This window comes from Mesocricetus auratus, unplaced genomic scaffold (genome assembly GCF_017639785.1).
Source record: "Mesocricetus auratus isolate SY011 unplaced genomic scaffold, BCM_Maur_2.0 Super-Scaffold_100015, whole genome shotgun sequence".
Lineage (NCBI taxonomy): Eukaryota > Metazoa > Chordata > Mammalia > Rodentia > Cricetidae > Mesocricetus > Mesocricetus auratus.
The window spans coordinates 24,278,066-24,297,959 of NW_024429198.1; the positions used below are offsets into that span (position 1 = coordinate 24,278,066).

The 19,894-nt window shown below is 41.6% G+C and overlaps 1 protein-coding gene across 5 annotated transcripts in view; it reads left to right on the forward strand.

The window, feature by feature from the left end:
- The window catches only part of Ctnnd2 (catenin delta 2), an 814,201-nt gene extending 808,856 nt beyond the window's left edge, over positions 1–5,345 (forward strand). For all 5 annotated transcript variants that reach the window (XM_040757687.1, XM_040757684.1, XM_040757683.1 and 2 more), the window contains one exon: positions 4,167–5,345. In XM_040757687.1, coding sequence (XP_040613621.1) covers positions 4,167–4,427 — 261 coding nt within the window. In that variant the 3' untranslated portion in view covers positions 4,428–5,345. The remainder of the gene's footprint in view (positions 1–4,166) is intronic.
- Positions 5,346–19,894: the final 14,549 nt, after the last annotated feature.

Sequence of the window (19,894 nt, forward strand, 5' to 3'; positions counted from 1 at the left end):
AGCCAGCTCAGGCTGCATAGTATATTCTAAGCCAGTCGGGGCTGTAGAAAGAGAGCCTCTCTCTAAAGGAAACAGAAGGGGCAGACAGCAGCTGATCTTCAAGAGTTGGGTCTCCAGAACAATGAGGAAGACTGGAGTGCCAGCACCTGATGTGTGAGCAGCATGGTAGGGTAGGAAAGCAGCCCTGGACCACACTTCCAGTGACTTCACCGAAAAGCAGCCAGGCCCTGGGGCACACGTCATGTGACTCCCAAGAACTCCATGCATATTCTCAGTAAGTTATGTGCCAGGAGAAACAACCAATGGTGTAAAATAAAGTTGATGACCCTTGGTGCTTATGCCTGGTGATAGACGGGTCATATACATTATTTGAGCACTCCCCAAAGTCCCAGTGAATATGTGCTCATCAATCTCATGCTCAGAAATGCAAATATGTCTAACTGCACACATCTGCCTTGCAGTGGACGTTTTCTTCTATAAACTCTCAACAAGGAGGTTCATGTTTTGGTGACCAGTGCTCAAAGTTATACTTAAACTACAGCCTTGTGGATTTTTCTTTTGGTGTCTAGAGTCCCAATCTCAGATAATCAGACATGTATGATTGTCACCAGCAATAAGGAAATGGTTATCCAGGGACAGGGTTTCCCTTCAGTCCTCCAGCTGGGAAGAAGCAATGATTCAAACTGATTCCTCTGCGTCTGGGTCCCATTTTCCGTCTCTTGACTCAGTGGCTTTAAAAATCTGGTCAGGAGCCCCACCCAACCCTCTTTCTCAACCTTCCACCCCTGCTACCACCACCCAGTGCTGTCAAACTGTAAATCTGTGGCCCCCGAAACCAGACTTTCTGATTCAACAGATGGGGGATTTAGCCCAATAATCCACATCTTGGACAGCTTCCTGCTGCTGTGACAACACCGAGACACAAGAGATAGATGAAGTCCTTACCACGTGACCCACTTCACAGATGCTCTGAATCTTCAGTTTTCCTGAATGGAAAACATTGAAGACCCAGCTATCAGCAGCTACATTTGCTTGTGTTTAACATAAATCCCATTTGCTAGTCAGTCTTGAGCTTTTTCTTTCTGATGCTGTAACAAAATGCTGGAGGCTGGGTGCTACATAAAGGAAAGCAGTTTAGCTCTTGGTTGGGGACGCTGAAGGTTCAAAACCAACCGGCCCCATCTATTGAGTCCCTTGTAAAAAATGTCCTGGCTGCACAGTGTGGCTAAGAAGTGGGAAGGGGAAGTGATCGCTGCAAAAGAGGCCAGCAAAGTAGGACTCAAATGGGCTGACAGATAAGTAAATAAACAGACAGAAGGCACAGACACAGGTTGATATGGTATGCACATACTCGTGCTTCTGTGACACTTTGAGGGATACAGGAAAAATGATTTATTCAATGCTGAAGGTGATGCATACTCAAATACAGAGGGTGAGTTCCTCCAGCAAGCGCCCTCTGTAAGTTTCCAAGCCTTCTAACTGGGCCCTTCAGTGCCCAAGCTTAGACTGCAGCACAGTCTCACAGAGCACACAGCTCTTTCTGGGATGGGAAGGGTGCCTGCCTGGACATACAGCCTGCTAGGCTTGGCCTTCACAGGTGTTGCAGGCTGCTTCCAAAATTCCTCTCAGGCCCAGGATCTGGGGCTAGCAGAAGCCAATGCCCCATGAACATCCAGACTCACAGGAAAATTGAAGCATGACTCATTCACCACCAATAGCTGGAAGATGAGGCATCCTGGACAGCCTCTGTGATGAAGTTCCCCACTTCTGTGGAGAACTGATCGATTTCTAGTATAAATCCATTATGTATAAAAGATGGAGTTTCTCTTACTTGAGAGAAGAATTGTATGTGGGCCATTAGAGGCATTCATTTACACACACTGTGCTAATTACAAATCACTACCTATTAACTAAACCCATTTCTAAAGGAGGCTACCACCCCGAACCTTAGTAAAATTAATAGGGAGTTATTGAATGTGCTGAATGGTAATCAAACTGCATCTTATCCATAATGTTTTGTATTCCATGCCAAACACCCTGGCTGTTATAAGGTATATGGCTTTCCACATGGCTGTCGACACTGGCTATGGGGTATCCATCATCCCATACCTTAGGAATATCTGCTCACAATGAGGGGTCAGGTACCTGAAAAGGAATCCTTGAGTCAGTCAAGACAGAAAGAGATTGGGGGGTGGCTAATGTATTATCGGCCCAGGGATGGTGCTTATCTTACTTTCACTAAAGCCAGGAAGAGGAGTTAGTTCTTAACTTCTAGCAAGACTCCTCTGACTTTTGAATGTTTCTAGACCCTACACCAGATAGTGACCACAGAGGCTAAGCACAAAGATCACTGAGTTGGGTGGGGATTCCCACTGCAGACACTGTCTTCTAATTAGCAGCTAAAGAATGCCACTGAGATACTGAGGATCAAACCCTAGGCCTTGTGCATGAGAGGCAAAGTCCTGCCAAGTTGCCTTGAACTCCCAAGGCCTCAACTTTGCATCCTTCTGCCCTACTTCCCTTGTATGTGGTATTACAGGTGTGAACCATTGTTCCTGCAGTGTTCTTTAATGTAATCAGTTTTTAATTGCATCAAGTGTTAGGAAGCATTTGGCCTTCCAGAGGGTAGGATATTTGAAGCATGTACTCGTGTGTTTGTCTGTAGCCCTGGTCACTTTGGGCAGGTGCGATGGAGTGGTCCAATCTCAGGGAATCCACAGTTCCTTACATGATCACAGAAATGTGTGATAAGTAGAAACTGTGTGGCCATTAGACCTTGTACATCTCCAGCCTCTTTAAAAATATTACAGCACCTAAGTGTGATGCCAACAAATGTGAACACCCTTTAGTCTATCCAGTTTAGTCCACACTTCTTTACTCCACAGCTCACCCAGTAAGATAGCAGAGCTGCTATGGCAAACAGTTGGGGTTCCTCAAAGGGTTAAACATAGAGTTACCTGCTCTATCTGATCCAAGGTACACACCAGACAGACCAAAAGGGGAGACCCAAATAGACAAAGGTGCATCCAATTGTCTACCAAAGACAAATGGATAACCAAAACCTGGTATATGCATTCAAAGTAACATTTATTCTTCAAAATATTCTGACAAATACAATATATACAAGTGATGGAAACTTACTGAGGGAGAAAAGCCAGATACACAAGCATAAATACTGTGTTGTTCTATTCATGTGAGGCTCCATAAGTGGGAAAATTCAGAGACAGAAATCACCATCAATATTTCCAGGATCTAGGAGTGGACAATAGGTTTAATAAGCACAAAATATGGAACTGCCAATCCTGTCTAACCAGCTTGCCCCAGGGATCCCCTGTCTCTGCCTCTGTGGCAGAGGGGTTATCTCTGCTGCTGTGGTGGAGGGGCTATAAGCAGCCAGCACACCTACCAACAAACCTTTACGTGGGTTCTGAGGCTCCAACCCCTGGTCTTCAATTTCATGGCAAGAATTTTATCCATTGATACATCTTCCTAGTCCCCTGGACCAGTTATTGGACCTCTACTGGTCCTCTCATTCCTGGTAATCATCAGAAAGACCAAATGTACTTGTTCTCACACAGGGCTGCTAAAACCCAAGTTGCTTTCACTGAATAAGCAAGTAGACTAGTGGTCAGCAGAGCCAGGAAAAGTGGGGGCGGGAGGGAGAGAGAGAGAGACAGAGAGACAGAGAGAGACAGAGACACAGAGAGACAGAGAGAGAGACAGAGACAGACAACAGAAAAACAGACAGAGACAGAGATAGAGACAGAGAGAGAGAAGGATGCCAGATAAGCCAGATAAGGACTCTTCGGCTCCCATGAGACAGGAAGAGTAAGCCCTCACATCCATAGTACCCCATTCATGCATTCATGATGAATTTTCTGTACTTTATAAAGATCTATAAGGAAAAAATGTGAAGATTTCCAACACAATGGGGTTGAAACACTACTCACCACATTGAATACCAGTGTCACATCGCCAGACTTCACCCCATAGATAGGAAATTAAAACTAAGATGTCAAATTACGTTGGAAAGAACACAGCCACTGGCGGTGTGTATGGAAAGCCTGGAGCAGGCCCCAGCCCTTTCTACCCAGGGTGGTAAAGTGGCATGGGAAAGAGGTGGGTTAGGGAATGGCTGACCTGGAATGTCACTTTCTCTCTGCCAGGTTTCAGCACAGCCTGTCCCCCAGGAGCCCAGCAGGAAAGACTATGAGACCTACCAGCCGTTTCAGAATTCCACACGAAATTACGACGAGTCCTTCTTTGAGGACCAGGTCCATCACCGCCCTCCAGCCAGCGAGTACACCATGCACCTGGGCCTCAAGTCCACCGGCAACTACGTGGACTTCTACTCAGCTGCCCGTCCTTACAGTGAACTGAACTATGAAACGAGCCACTACCCGGCCTCGCCCGACTCCTGGGTGTGAGGAGCCAGGCCACGAGGCACTCGGGGAACAGTGCATGTGCATGCATACCACAGGACATTCTGTTGTTTTTCTTTTTCTTTTTCCCCCTGCAAATTTAGTTTGTTAAAGCCTGTTCCGTAGGAAGGCTGTGATAACCAGAAAGAAATATTCAGAGCTATTTTAGAAAGCTAAATGAATCGAGAGTTAACTGGGAAATTGATAGAAAGCTAAACGCAATCCTAGATGTGACCATATTCGACACCTTTCTAGTTTGAACTATAGAGATTTCAAAGTGCTTTACAGGCCATGTGGCTGAAGGAAGGAGAGAGGGGATGGTCAGGGTGGTAGGCGTGGAGGTTATCGCTAAGCACAAGACAGAATAGTTTACACACTATGGGGGACGGCTTCTCACGCTTGGTTTACTCTCTTCATCCGTGTGACTCTAGGCTTCAAGTTGCATTGGGGTTTCTCTGTACAGCAAGACGTCTCTTGCCTTTTGTTAATGCATTGTTGTAAAGTATTTGATGTACATTACAGATTAAAGAAGAAGAGAGCATTGTGTATATTACACCAATGCCGCCGTGTTTCCTCATCAATGGTTCTAAATATTGCTTCAGTTTCAAACTTTTGAAAGATGTATGGATTTCCAGTTTTCTTTTCTTTCTCCCAGTATGTTTTAACAAAAAAGAAAAAAAACAGGAAAAAAAGGAATATTTAGCAGTATTGTTCGTTCTGATATGTGATTTGTTTGTGGCAACTAAACAAGGCATCCAGCAGTTTCTCACAGCTAACACGTCATTCCACACTCCTTGTCAACAAAGTGCTTTTTCACTGCCTACAATTTTAGATGTAGATATTTGAAATAGACTTTTTCATTTATACCAGTTTTCTTTATGATGATACAGTGTTAAAAGAAAATAAATTACAATTGATCTGTCATCCATATTTGCTAAGAATGTCTATTTCCATGGACCAATCTTACAAAATACACATTCTCGCTTGTGTGTCTGTATGTGTGTGTGGGTGTGTGTATGTAAATGTATGTATAACGATAACCTGTGTGGGATTTTATTTGAATAGAAGCGGTTTCATCCGCTGTCCATCTTGTACAAGCCTTTTGTTTTTCAATATCAGTGTGCATTGGTTTGTTCCTTTTGTAATGTATCTACTATTCTCACCATCTAGTGGCTCGGGTTATTAGCCCAGCTGAAGTAAAGTAGGATTTTCACATGTTCACACATTCTTGGATACCTACTCTTTCTACAGGTCAATCCCTTCCACATTTTATGCCCTCAGAACATGCTAAACCATGGTCAACTCGATAGTTTCACTTTGGGGCCAATTACTTGAAGTATCCATAGAAGATGTAAACTGCTCGCCTTACCCCTCTCAAACATTTTTGTTCGTGTGGCAGGGAGCAGTAGACAATTATGGGCTAGATGATTAAAACTGAACTTGAAGCTAACGTTAGACTAGTGGTTAACAGAGCTAAGAAATAAGGCTAACCATTTCAGAGAACGTGGGCTGTGGGTAAATTAGCTTTGCTCTTTAGATGCAAGTGACTGAGGCCAACACGTGCCTGGCAAATGTTAACTGTTCTTGGAAAAAAAATAAAAAAATAAATAACAAAAGAAATTGGCTGCCATCTTCCTTTAAAACCTGATTTCCACATCCTCCACCACAACCACCTGTTTCTGCAGTTTAATTCAGCTCAAAAATCTAAAAATCAATGGTTTTCCTCAAAGTCAGCAATGATCCAAATATACTTTATTCATGCAGCATTTGGGGAAGGAAATGTTAATTTTTGCAGTAGACCAGCATGCTGAAGCTTACATGTGAATTGTACTACAAATTGTATACCTTGTTGTTTTGTCTGTTAAGGACTTTCTGAGTCCCCTCAAAGAAGTGTGCTCCCATCCACAGACAGATAAATATGTAGCATCAAGGAAAAGAGCGCTTAGTATTTCCTGTGTCACAAAGTGAAATTGTCATGTTTATCAACATAGAGAATGTAAAAGTTTCACTTACCACAGCCTAATAGCTGGTTTAGTCTTTTCAATTCCTTGTTCAGAGCTCAGCAGAGAGAAATCAATACAAGTGTTGAGGATCTCCTTCTTCCAGAAAGGATTTGTTATTGTCTTTATGATTTTGCCTCTCAGTGAATGGCTCACATCAGTAATTCTTGGATACCAAGGATGACTTTGATACCTACAATTCTTTAAGGGTACATAGTACCCGGCTATAATTAACTAGTTCATACATGATCCCCTGGTATCACAGGTAGAGGTACAAAAAGAAGATTTAGAGTGATCAAACTTATTTTCTTTTTAATTATGAAGCTGTTGGCTGTTCACTTGGTTTTTTTATCAGCTAGCTCTGACTTAATTATTAACCTATAACTGCTAATCTAAGTATTTCCATGTGATCTCCTGTTACTGGAGGAAGGGTTCAGACCTCTTACTCCTCTGGTATTATACATCATGACTCTCTTTCCTAGAATCCTCCTCGACTCCTAGTCCCACCTATCTTGCTTCCTTATTAGCCAACAGTGCTTTATTCAGCAACCAATAAGATAAGCACATACATAGAAGGACTTCCCCCATCATCTCCTCTTTTCGTCTAAATAAAAAGAAGGAGTTCAACTTTAATGTAGTCAAATTATATATAACAAAACAGTTATCAATCAAGAACTATCCTGTCTTTGTGAGTCTGTCTTATATCAATAACCTATCTTTTATCATCACTAAGGAAAACTATAATTATAACTGTCTGTCTTCAACTCCATCAAAGGCCACAGGTAATATAGAAGCACTAGAATTGACAGAGACAGCTTGCTACGGTGATCAAACTTATTTAAACCAACCAATTTTTCTTTTTTTTAAATATGTTTATACAGACGCAGATACATGACAAATATAGACTGTGGTGGTAATATATTACTTATGATTTATTAAAGCTTGCCTAAGGATGCAGAAAATGAAGCTAGTCACAAGCTATAGAAGCCAGGTAGTGGTGACACTCACCTTTAATCCCAGGACTCAGGATTAAGAGGTAGACAGATCTCTGTTAGTTCAAGGCCACATTAACTACTCGAAATTGATCTAGTCATAAAAGAAACAGCTTACACAAAGTGATCTCAGCTCCTTAGGGAGGTGAAGATAGGAGTAATATGGATGGGCAGAGGAAAGAATAAAAGGCAGGAGGAGACAGGAACTAAGAGATTTTTACCCCCTGAGGATTCATGGAGGCAGGATTGCCATTTCATCTGGGTAGAGGTAAGATCTACTGGCTTGGCCGTTTTGTTTCTCTTGAACCCCAATGTCAGTCTCTGGGTCTTTTATTTTTGGTGCTACAGTAGACTGGGAAAGAAAGAAAGATGATCAACAATGGAAGAAGGAAGGAAGGAGTGAGTGAACAGGTAGATAAGTGCATGGAAAGGCTTCACCTGGATTGTAGAGTAGCCCAAAGCCCCCAAAGGCTTCCTTGGCAAAAGCTGGTCAGTAGTTGAGTCATGATTTTTAACATGGCATGCACTGAATAAAATATTGAGGCAGAACTCGACATTTCTTTGGTTTTGTTTTCATTGAGTTGATGACCAAGTAAGTAAGACACTCCTATCCCAAGTGGCTCCTTTTGGTTCATCAGGGAATCTGGATCCCTCACTGAGCAGAGAATGGTACTTTTCAGGGTAATATACAGGAACCCCAGCATTCTTCTTCTACTTAATCCTTATAGTAGAAAATAAATATACTCAATGTACTTGAGAGAGAAATCCAGACCCTATGTATGAAAAGTAGACACCCTTTTTACATGAGAATGTCACCAGTAGAAACCTAGGAGCATTTGTCATTGTTATGGTTAATCTTAGCCCATGGGCTGAGATATTTCCATACTGGATCAATTGTGATGTCACCCAGTACTCTGATCCTTATTAACAAGCGCAGAAATTGAAAGGCAGAAGCACAGCAAACACAACCACAAAGCTCCTCTGTGTCCTTCATGCCATGTTTCTCCTTTGTCATATGATGCTGTCCTCCTGGAAACTGTGCCTCCAGAGGTACAGTTTCTGTCTGGAGAAACTAGGTATTATTCACGTGAGTGGAAGAAATGTAACACAGCCCTTGCCTGAGAAGCCACTGATTCCAGCAATACTCCCCCACCAACAAGGATACTCTGGCCAGTACATCACCTGTGATTCAGAAGATGCCGTGACCCGTCTATTAACCCAAGGCTAGCATTACCAAATCTTTATCATCCAACCGACAGTCATGCTGGAACCTCTGTAAGATCAAGGAGGAAAGTAAGCCAAGCTTCTTGGAGGCACACAATGTATTTTAGAGATAACTGGTTGTCCAGTCCACTGACACCCAGAAAGATTTTCTGGGGAAATGTACTCCTGTAACTCTGGTCTCCAAAATCCTGTTGTTTTGCTTCTTCCTCAGGATCATGCGAATTCCTAAAACTAGCTTACTTGAGGCCAACAACCTGTGCAGTCTCCAAGTTCTTCATGGTCTGTGTTTATCATTCCACTGAGCTAGTTCTCCTGCCCATGTTTAGACACCAAATGCTGAGTGTACCAGGTGGTGCGTACCTGATCCTATCTGAAAATCTGAACCTTTCTCATTCTCATTTACCCTGAAGTTATCAAACAAACAAACTAGTACATGAATCCTTAATAAGAGAACTGGACCTTAGGTTGTCAAGGCCCACAAGCTCCTTCCCATGGTGCATCTCAGACCAGAATCTCACAGGCAGTACCTTGGGGAAGGTTCTGTGTCTAGACTCTCCAAACAGAGTGTGCTCCTGTGTCCTGTAAAACTAAGTAAAAAATGTAATGTCCTGGACTATTCTTGTCCTTACAAAAAGAAGTCGACAGGATCTCTTGATGTTACATGAGCTACAACTGGAAGAATCCAAGCTGTGGACATACATAGCCTTCATTCCATATTCCTGTGCCACTAGGCCTATAATCCCAGATACTTGGGAAACTGATAGAGGAGAATCACAAGTTCAAGGCTAGCCTGGGCAACTTAATAAGACCCTGCATAAGGTACTCGGTTCAATGTCCAGTAAAGGAGGAGAATCGTGTGCAATAAGATTTATGTAAGTCGGTAGCAATAGCTGCCACTTGATTGATTGATTGATTGATTGATTGATTGATTGATTGAGGCTCTTAACGATCCTTCAGAGATGTGAGCCTGAGTGTCCAAATGCCCAGATTTAAAAACCTATCCCTAGCAATTAGAAGAACTTTCACAGCAATGAAAATCCACTGTGTTTGGATACTTCGTGTCATCAATGTTGATGATAAATCCAAAGAGGATGTTGCAAAAGGCCATTGTAAACTAGGATTCTGAAATGAGATATAAAGTTAAGTATCATCTCCCTAGGATGGAGAATTGAAGAGTTGACATGGGTAGAAAATACTTTTTTAAAAAAGTGTATGGAGAAAAGAGCAACCCAACATGGTAAAAGTCCTGAGGGAATGCCAGAATCCAGCTCCAACCAGTCAGAGAAACTGCAGAGTCGATGTAGAGTCAGTAGCTACACAAACACACAGGAGACTTATCTGAGGGAGCAAAACTGGATTCTCCTTCCTTTATTTTTCCCTTATCCTTTTTATACCACCTAAGACAAAAATTCTATGCAAGAAGGAAAACACAATCACAAGTTACATATTTTCAAAAACCAAAATCTTTACATAGGAAGAAATCCCATTATGATCACAAGTTAGATGTTTTTCTTAGGAGCCCACATATAGTTAAACATTTTCCTTTGTATTAATTTTCCCACCACAACATCTTCACTCCAAAGCAGTGATTCTGTTATTATTGCTTAACAAAAGTTTTGAGCAAGCCGAGTATATTTCAGTCACTTTCTTTGTGCTGATAGACAGCAGTTTGAGGTTTTGATGTAGCAGATTCCTACCCTATTTCTACTCTACAAAGCCTTACTCAAGTGGTCAGCTAACCATCTGTTTTTCTTTTGTCTTCACACACAATAGGGTCATTTAACTTCCTTTCACTACTTTATTTTTTCAAGGTGCATACTGAAACCTGTGGTTAATTCTGTAAGTTACATGACCAAGAAACTCAAACTAACCTTTCATGTAGGGACATAAGTGATTTCTTTGTTCATCAACCTGTTTTTCCACAGACAGCTTCCACCATTCACTTAGCACCATGGAGCAGTGGGGAGCAAATTTAAGTTTAAGGTTTATTTCCTTAGGGTTGGAGAATCTGTCTACAGGCTTCCTCAAGGAAGATCATTTACACTGCATCCTATACCACAGCAACCGCCATCCTGTTTACTGTTGCCATGGATTGCCAGATTCCCATCCTTCCTCCCATCTCACCTATCCTCTCTAGGCAACTTTCCATTTCTCCTGTGTGCACAAATATGATCATTGACAGAGCCCATACGGCATTGTCCTTTAAGAAGGTCTTGGTGGAACATGTCCTCAACATCACCAAGTTTCCCTTTACTTGTGTATTCAGCAGGAAACCAGGAAATGACTGCGAAGAATCTTTAGACTCAGAATTGAGGTCAAACAATCTTTCAGATAATCACACAGTTCATCCACACAGACCTTCATGCAGATAACATGCAAATCACTAGCCTTGGTAAACTATGGGTATACGACTCGAGTAGCCTGCCATTAATGAAAGAACTGCTATAATATCACTGACTTTATTTTTGTTGCTTTAAATTTTTTATTAGTTCTTTGGGAATTTCATACCCCCATTTTGATCATACTCCCATTACCTACTCACCCAGTTTTGTGTTCTCTTATTTATTAAAGTCTTCAAGTTCAATTGTACTGTCTAAGTACTCTTTGATGTATTACCATTCATATGGCCAACCTACCAGGGGTCACATGCTTAAAGAAAATTCACTCTTTCTCTTCCAGCACCTATTAATTGCTAATGCCTCCTCAGCTATGTAACACCTCCTAGCACGATGAGCACTATGAATGAAGTTTCTGAGTTAATACCCACATATGTGTATGTAAATATATGTGTGTGTTTGTATGTATTTATATATGCATATTAACATATATGTACATTCATTAAAATTAATGAAAACGAAGACAAGTATTTGAAAGTGAACAAGAGGTTATATGGGAAGGTTTAGAGGAAGAAAATTATATAATAATATTCTCAAAAATTAATGCATAATTTTTAAAAAATCAAGGCTGGACTTAATGAAATAGAAAAGACAAAATGATCAATGAAATGAAGAGTTGGTTATCAAAAGGATTAACAAGGTTGGCAAACCTTTAGAAAAATTAACCAAAAGAACGAGAATCAATATTATTAAAATTTATTTTAAAAGGGAGACATTACAACAGACATGGGAAATTCAGAGGCTCAAAAATACATACTTTAGTCTATTATCCACTAAAATAGAAAATCTAAAAGAAATAGATCAATTTCTGGATATATTCAGCCCACCAAAGTTAAACCAAGATGATTAAATAATGTAAATAACATTTAATGATATAGGAGTAATAGTTTAAAATATCCATATAATTAACTATTTAAATATATTGTAATCAATCCCAAAAGATAGAGTTGAAAATCATACATACATATAACTTAAGATAGATGCATTTTGATTATTCCCTGCTATGTAACAAATTGCTCCAAACATTGTTAAACAATTTGCAATGTGGGGGCTGGAGAAGGGTAAAGGAGCTTGCTATACAAGCATGACAACCCACGTTCACATGTACATACTTACATAAAAAAGCAGGCATAGTTGAACATGTGTTTATAGCCCCAGTGCTGGGGAGTGAGGCAGAGACAGGAGGATTACTGGGACTTGTTAGCTACAAGTCTAACTTCAGCTTCAGTGAGAGACCTTCTATCATAGGAACAAAGCAGAGAGTGGTAGTACAAGACACCCAACATCCTTCCTGGCCTCTGCACCTGTGTGTACAGACACATACACCTGCATGAACTCATACTCAAAACACACACACATCATTAACTAGTTTAATTATATTACTAGTTATTATTGTGAAAGTGTATAGTAAACATTACAATGAGAATGCACAATGGCATATCCAGAGAAGTCAATGATTTTTGTAGGTAAAGGAAAAGGGGATTATTATCATTGTTCTGTGAGTATCTGAGACTAAAAGCATCAAAACCAGCATGTTATCAGACCAAAGCTGAACAGACAGTTCTGGACACACATCCTCTTGGAAGTGTACCCTGGTGTGGTTGAGTGTTCCTGGTACAAGATGTGATTCTGACAGAACTCTTTGTGCCCCCCATCTCTCTCTCTCTCTCTCTCTCTCTCTCTCTCTCTCTCTCTCTCTCTCTCTCTCTCTCTCTCTCTCTCTCTCTCTCTCTCTCTCGCTCTCTCTCTCTCTCGCTCTCTCTCTCTCTCGCTCTCTCTCTCCTTTCTTTCTTTTGTTCTGGTTTAGTATAAGTGAATCCATCTTAAATGTAGCAGTCTTCACAAAGCAAGGCTATTAACTTAAATAGCCAGAGCAAAATGGTATATATACCTTCCCTGATTTTGCAAATCAACGGTATGGCACTCAAAGTAAAGGCACTCTGGAAGGAACACTAAATAACTGGCATCCTCCAACCTCAGGCTCATGTTCCTTGACAGGCCCACCTTCTTCCTCAGAGGCCATCAGCAGAATCTAGATTTTATTAAGAAAAGCTGGTGTAACAGTCAGAGTAGTGATTGCAACAGCCTTATTGACCAACGGCATCACAGCATGGTGCTGTTGCCCTTCAGTCTTAACCCAATCTTTAGCAAGGGTTGACCAGGCTAAGTAGGTGATGACATAGAGGTAAGTTTAGGAAGAGCAGGAAAACTCCCATGAATCCACACTGTGACTGAGTACAGGCTGGCAGTGCTGCCTATGACTGGTTCATGCTGCCAATGAGGCCCAAGCTTGGCACTGGCACCAGTCTGAAGACATTATTGATCAAACTCTCGGCACCCAATGAGCACACTACAGATGCTGCTGCTGTGGTTTTTAGGGTACCATTTCCAAGTGATAGCTGCTAAAACACATCAAGCAGACATTTCAGGTCAAGGCATTCTTGAAGTATGAAAAACAGCTGTCCTGAGATCTAAGAAGAGGTAGATAATTTTTAAAAGATTAGTTCTGGGTGGCACAATGCATGGAAGAAAGGAAACAGAGCAGCCAGGTTGGGAGTTGACACTAACCAATGACAATATGGCTCTAAGGGTGTGAGAATGTCTTTCTGGAACACTTCGGCTATCACAATTCTTCAGTTGCATGTGACTAAAACCCTGGCCCAGATTACAATTAGTTGACACATGGAAACGAAAAGTTTAGTAATGACTAGGCTTTGGGATTGGCTGGAGTTGGAGACCAGAGTCACCCTGGCTTGTTTTTCTCAAGCTCTCAAATCTGTCTCCAGCTGTCGAGGTTTTCATCTCCAAGTTCAGAGGTACAGGATGCCTGTGCTCTTAGCCTTGAATCCATTAAGTAATAATAAATTCAAAAAGCCTAAGAAAAACACTTGGGTGTCTCATTATTATAGTGTCGTATGCTCATCCCTGGATGAGTCCTTACAGATAGAAAAATGGAAGCCTCTCAAGACACAAACAATGCTTTTCAGAGAGTCATTTCTTAAATGGATTTTAAACAATTCCTAAGAAATATCTTTGATCTTCCTGATATTCTAGGCAGGAAAGAAATGTTCAGGGAGATGAAATAGCTTGTCCAGTACACTGGAGCAATGGCTCAGTGGATAAAGTGATTACTTCACAGTGTGAGGAACAGAAAGGGGATCCCCATAACCCACATAAAAGCTGGATAGACATGGTAGTTACCGATGGTCCCAGTGCTCAGAAGGAAAACAAGGAATCCCATGGTAAACTGCCTAGCTAGACTAGCCAGAACTGACTGATTACAGTTTCAGTGAAAGATCTTTCCTCAACAGTTGATAGCATCAAGGAATATACCAGACATAAACTTGATTTCTTCATGTGTGTATGGGTGCGTGCATGCATGTGCGCACACGCACACTCATGCACACACCCCCACATCCACCTTCATTCATGTAAATATCTGTATACACATAGGTGCAACACAACACACACACACAAATAATGTATTCAGAGTTACAGAGTAAGTGATGGGATTTAAAGATTTAAAGGGTAATGCTGGACTTGGGACTCTTATAACTGAGTCACACTAGAGCCTAGAGTTGTCTACTCCAAAGCAGAATGGTCCACAGGATCCTGGGCAGCTAGTCACTGCTTTACATGGATGCACACTAATTTGTCAGTCCAATTAATAAAGTAAACAGAAAGACAGCTAATATTCCACCTGCCTCTGTACTCCCTATCAGACACAATTCTAGACCCGTTGGGACCAGTTTCTATTCTGAATGATCCAGACTTTCTTTCTGTTACTTTAACAGCTCTGATGCACCCTACATCTCAGTCTACTAAAATTGTAGGTCTTTTTATTTTGACTTCACTTTGTGTTCGTTTTTCCAGATATGAACCTGTGTTGCCGAGAGCCTCTCTTCTTATGTCTATGGACTTTATTATTTCTTTTTTTTTTTTTTTGGTTTTTCAAGACAGGGTTTCTCTGCATTGTTTTGGAGGCTGTCCTGGAACTCACTCTGTAGACCAGGCTGGCCTTGAACTCACAGAGATCCGCCTGCCTCTGCCTCCTGAGTGCTGGGATTAAAGGCGTGCGCCACCAATGCCCGGCTGGACTTTATTATTTCAACTGCACTTGAATTTCATCCTGTTCCACCTCTGTCTTTTGCACCTCCCTACAGCACTTACTATAAGCCTATCACAGACCATTCAGACACATGCAGACCCAAACAACATTTCAGAGCCAGTTTTATCAGTGAAGACTATTGCTTACGTCATGTACAGTGAACCTTATGTGGTCAATGTCTCATGTGATCACAATGACCATATTATGTAGTAACAGCATCACAATGATCACATTATGTAGTAACAATATCACAATGACCATATTATGTAGTAACAGCATCACAATGACCACATTATGTAGTAACAGCATCACAATGACCACATTATCTAGTAACAGCATCACAATGACCACATTATGTAGTAACAGCATCACAATGACCACATTATCTAGTAACAGCATCACAATGACCACATTATGTAGTAGCAGCATCACAATGGCCACATCATTTAGTAACAATGTCACAAAGATCTCATTATGTAGTAATAGCATCACAATGGCCACATTATGTAGTAACAGTATTTTAGCCTTAAAGTTGCTACAGTTCTCCAAACCTTTACATTGTGTATCTAGATTGAAAATGGCTGCCTTTGTCTTTCTAGACTGCTATAACCAAAATACGAAGCTCAGTTGGCTTTAACAGAAATATTTCCTTTTCACAGTTCTACAAGTTGGAAGACTCAGATGGAGGCACCAGTAGATTTTGGGTCTGAATCTCTCTTAATAGGAAGCCATATTTTTATGTCCTCTTTCTACAGTAGAAGAGAAATGAGATGTGGTGTGTGTGTGTGTGTGTGTGTGTGTGTGTGTGTGTGTGTGTGTGTGTTTGCTCATGCCCACACCACACTGCTTATGTGAAGGTCATCTTCCACCTTGCTTGAAGCAAGGTCTCTGTGTTCACATTGGGTACACCAGCTTATGGCTTGTGGGTTCATAGGGGCCCCTATCTCTCCCTCAGCTCACTGTAAGAATGCTGAGATTACAGACAAGCTCTACCATATCTGGTGTTTACTTGAGGTTTGGGGATTAGAATTTGGACCTTCAACTTTTGGAAAGTGCTTCACCCACTGAGCCATTTTCTGGTCCAGAAAATTACTTTCTTGTCTGAGCCCCCATATTCTCCATCACCAGAATAAAAGGGTTAACCTAGAGAGAGTCCCAAGGGCCTCTCCAGCAGACTTACTCTCTAATATCTATGTTCAATGATGCTTTGCATTCTTGCTATTATAGTTTTGAATTCAGACACTATTTTTAAAACAAAATTTTGTGCAAGGATAAACAACAGATCATACAAAGTGTCCCCAATCATCCTTGCAGCCCATACACTCAGTTTTTTCATTCTCTTGCTCTATTTGGAAGATCTTTTGCAACAAAGTAGCTCTTTGCTTGTCCATAAAAATCTCACCAAGTACTTCTTGGTGATGAGAAAAGTGCTTGGTTCAGATTTTTAATATACACTTCTGCTCTGTACAACTCCCTCCAGAAAATCAGTGGCACACTTTCTATTACAAGACAGGAATAGATCACCTATTAAAAAAATCAGTGGGGCTGGGCAGGAGGTTTGTTCTGCAAAGTGCTTGATGTATAAGCATAAGGACCTGTGTTTAATCCCCTGCATCCATGATTGCAAATGCCTGGGGCAGTGGCATATGTTCATAACCTTAGTACTGGGGAACGGAAAACAGGAAGATCCTGGGACTTGCTGGCCAACCAGACTAGCTGAATCAGTGAGTTGAAGGTGAAAGTAAGAGACCTCATCTCAAAAATTAAGGTGGAAAGCAATAAAGGAAAACACCCAAGGTTGATCTCTGGACTCCACTTACACCCACATACCTACATACATGTACATTGACACCTGAACATGCACACACACACACACACACACACACACACACACACACACACCCCACACAAAATAAACAGTACTTCTTCACTAATTTCTTGAAGTTGACTATCCAACAGGTGCCTCACGTGACTTTAAAGTCTAGGAGGACGTCTTCTTCCAGCTACAACTCCCCACCCTGCTTCAAAATGATGCACAGTTACCCATGCAGATAACTTTGGTCTCTGCACCATGTGAGACGTGTTCATCTTTCAAAAGGATCAATTACAAACACAGCGCTTTGTGTTTAGCTTATGAATGTGAAGGAATGAAAAGTCACAAAATACATGATGCTGGTTCCAAATCCCCTGAGAGAGAGAGAGCCATTTGTCAGCAGTACACACCCCCCTCCTTGATTGCAAATGTCCACCTATAGATAGACTGGTGAAGCAGAGAGACTTATTCAGAGAATACAATTTGTATAGTGCCAACATAGGTTTTTAAAGTATCCAAAAACAATCACTAAGAGGGGTTTTATTGTAGGTAGAGAAAAATTATCACAGTTGGAAACAAGAAGAGATAAGACTTAAAATAGTTTTAGCTTACACATTTTTCTGGCCTTCAGCTTCAGTCTGTGACATACACATATGGCAAATAAGAGAGGATTTTGGTCTCCTTGGGAGCAGTTGTTTGAATCTAGCCTTTCTTGATTTCATCAGGCACTATTCTGTTTTCTAGAAACATATCTGTTGATAATTTGCTTCTTAGTCGAATAAGATCATGACCAAGACATAATTATTTCTGGTAAGAGTGTCTGAGTTGTAACACGCATTCTTCCTGCCAGCCGCCTGGGTCCTGCAGCTGTCTCAGCCCCCAAATAATACACGAAACACTGCATTAATTATGAAGCTGTTGACCGTTTGTTTGGTTTCTTATCAGCTAGTTCTGACTTAATTATTAACCTATAACTACTAATCTGAGTATTTCCATGAGGTCTTCTCTTACCGGAGAAAGGGCCGGAACTCTTACTTCTACATCTGACATCATGACTGACTGTGCCTCAGTTTCCCAGAATCCTCCTAGACTCCTAGTCTCACCTATCTTGCTTCCCTATTGGCCAACAGTGCTTTATTTACACCAATCAGACAAACATATACACAGAAGGACTTCCCCCATCACTGAGTGATAGTGGAGAAAGGGGGTATCTGCAGGATGCTGGAAACCCTGGTAACACAGACAGGAAGAGAGAGTCTCAGTACAGGAGCTGGAACACAACCACAGAGCATACCAAGCAGGAGCATCTGTGAACCCCAGAGGAAATCACACTCAGTCGCCATCATCCATGAAGCCCCAGGACAAGCTGATCGAGGATGCCTAGCACCTACCAGATTAAACCTTCCTTACTTCCTGTGTCTGTTCTCCCTACCCTCTTCAGTCCCTCTCTCTCAACCACGTGTAAAGGTCAAGGGCTAGAATAGAGCGACAGGAGTCAGTTTTACCCTCTCACCTTCAGCACTAGAAAACTGGACTCCTGTGTGTGTGTGTGTGTATACATATATGTGTGTGTGTGTGTGCATGCAAGTGTGTGTGCATGTACAAGGGTCTGCATAAGGAGGAAGTATCAATGAGCCCTGTGATGTGATGTAAGCAATACACTGTCTATGGCCCGGGAAGAAACCCCAGCCAGAGCTGACTCGGTAGAGGGAAGAGTACAAAGACTGGTGAAACCAAAGAGGAAGTGGAATCTGTATGACAGATATAGGAAAGAAGAGCTGAGAGAGGAAAACCAAGGCTGCAGCCTGAATATTTGTGCCTCCCCCGCCAGGAATAGTGTGTTGAAATTCCAAGTTGGAAGCATTTGGAGGTGGGACCTTTGGGTGGTTCTAAAGCCACTGGGAGCCCTTTTGGCATGATCAATATCTTCAAGGAAGAGGTCTAAAGGGAGACACACACATCAGCTTTGACCTCTCTGCTTCATTTGATGTTGAATCTCCCCAAAATACTTCCCATCACTGAGGAAGACAGATCATCTCTGAAGATGCTTCCTTCCAAACATGGTTTTGGGTCCCAAGGAACCCCAGTTCTAGAGGCTTTATTGTTGTGGAATATTATTTTAAAATGTGTTACATTTGTTTATGCTGTGGAACATTAGTTTTAATGATGCAAAGATATGTGTATTCTTTTTGTTGCACCCTTCCCCCATGGGGCCTACTGACCAGCTTGTAACTAGGAACTTCTAGCAAAACACCTCTTTTTGCCTCCTCCTAGTAAGGCCTACATGAAAGTTCCTGTTTTCTGTCCATCCTTATTGTTTAAATGCTAATTCCTGTTTTTGGCCCACCCTTTTCCAGAGGGCCCTTGGAACGTAGGCTTCTGACATTGGTGGTTTTCCACCATGCCTGCTACTGGTATATAAGGCTCCACTCTTGTTAAAATAAATGCCATTCTCCTTGTAAGAATGAGCCACTGTCTTTGTCTTCATTTACACCCTTAGCCCTTCGCACTGGGATCATTGTGTAACCCAGTAACCACCAACAGCTCGCTACACTTTTATGTTGCATTTGTTTAACTCTGTGAAGCAGTGTTACTTTGCCTGTCTAAAACACCTGATCGGTAATCAAGAGCTGAGCGGCCAATAGCAAGGCAGGAAAGAGATAGGAGGGTCTGGAAGGCAGAAATAATGAACAGGAGAAGAAATCTTGAAATAAAGGACTAAGGAGCAAGAAAATAAGGGGCCAGCCACCCAGCAAGACAGCCAGCCATGGAGTGAGAAGTAAAGAATGATACAGAGAAACAGAAAAGGTAAAAGCCCAGAGGCAAAAGATTGACAGGATAATTTAAGTTAAGAAAAGCTGGCAAGAAACAAGCCCAGGCATTTATAAGAAAGAATAAAACTCTGTGTGGGATTTATTTGGGAGCTGGGTGGTGAGTCCT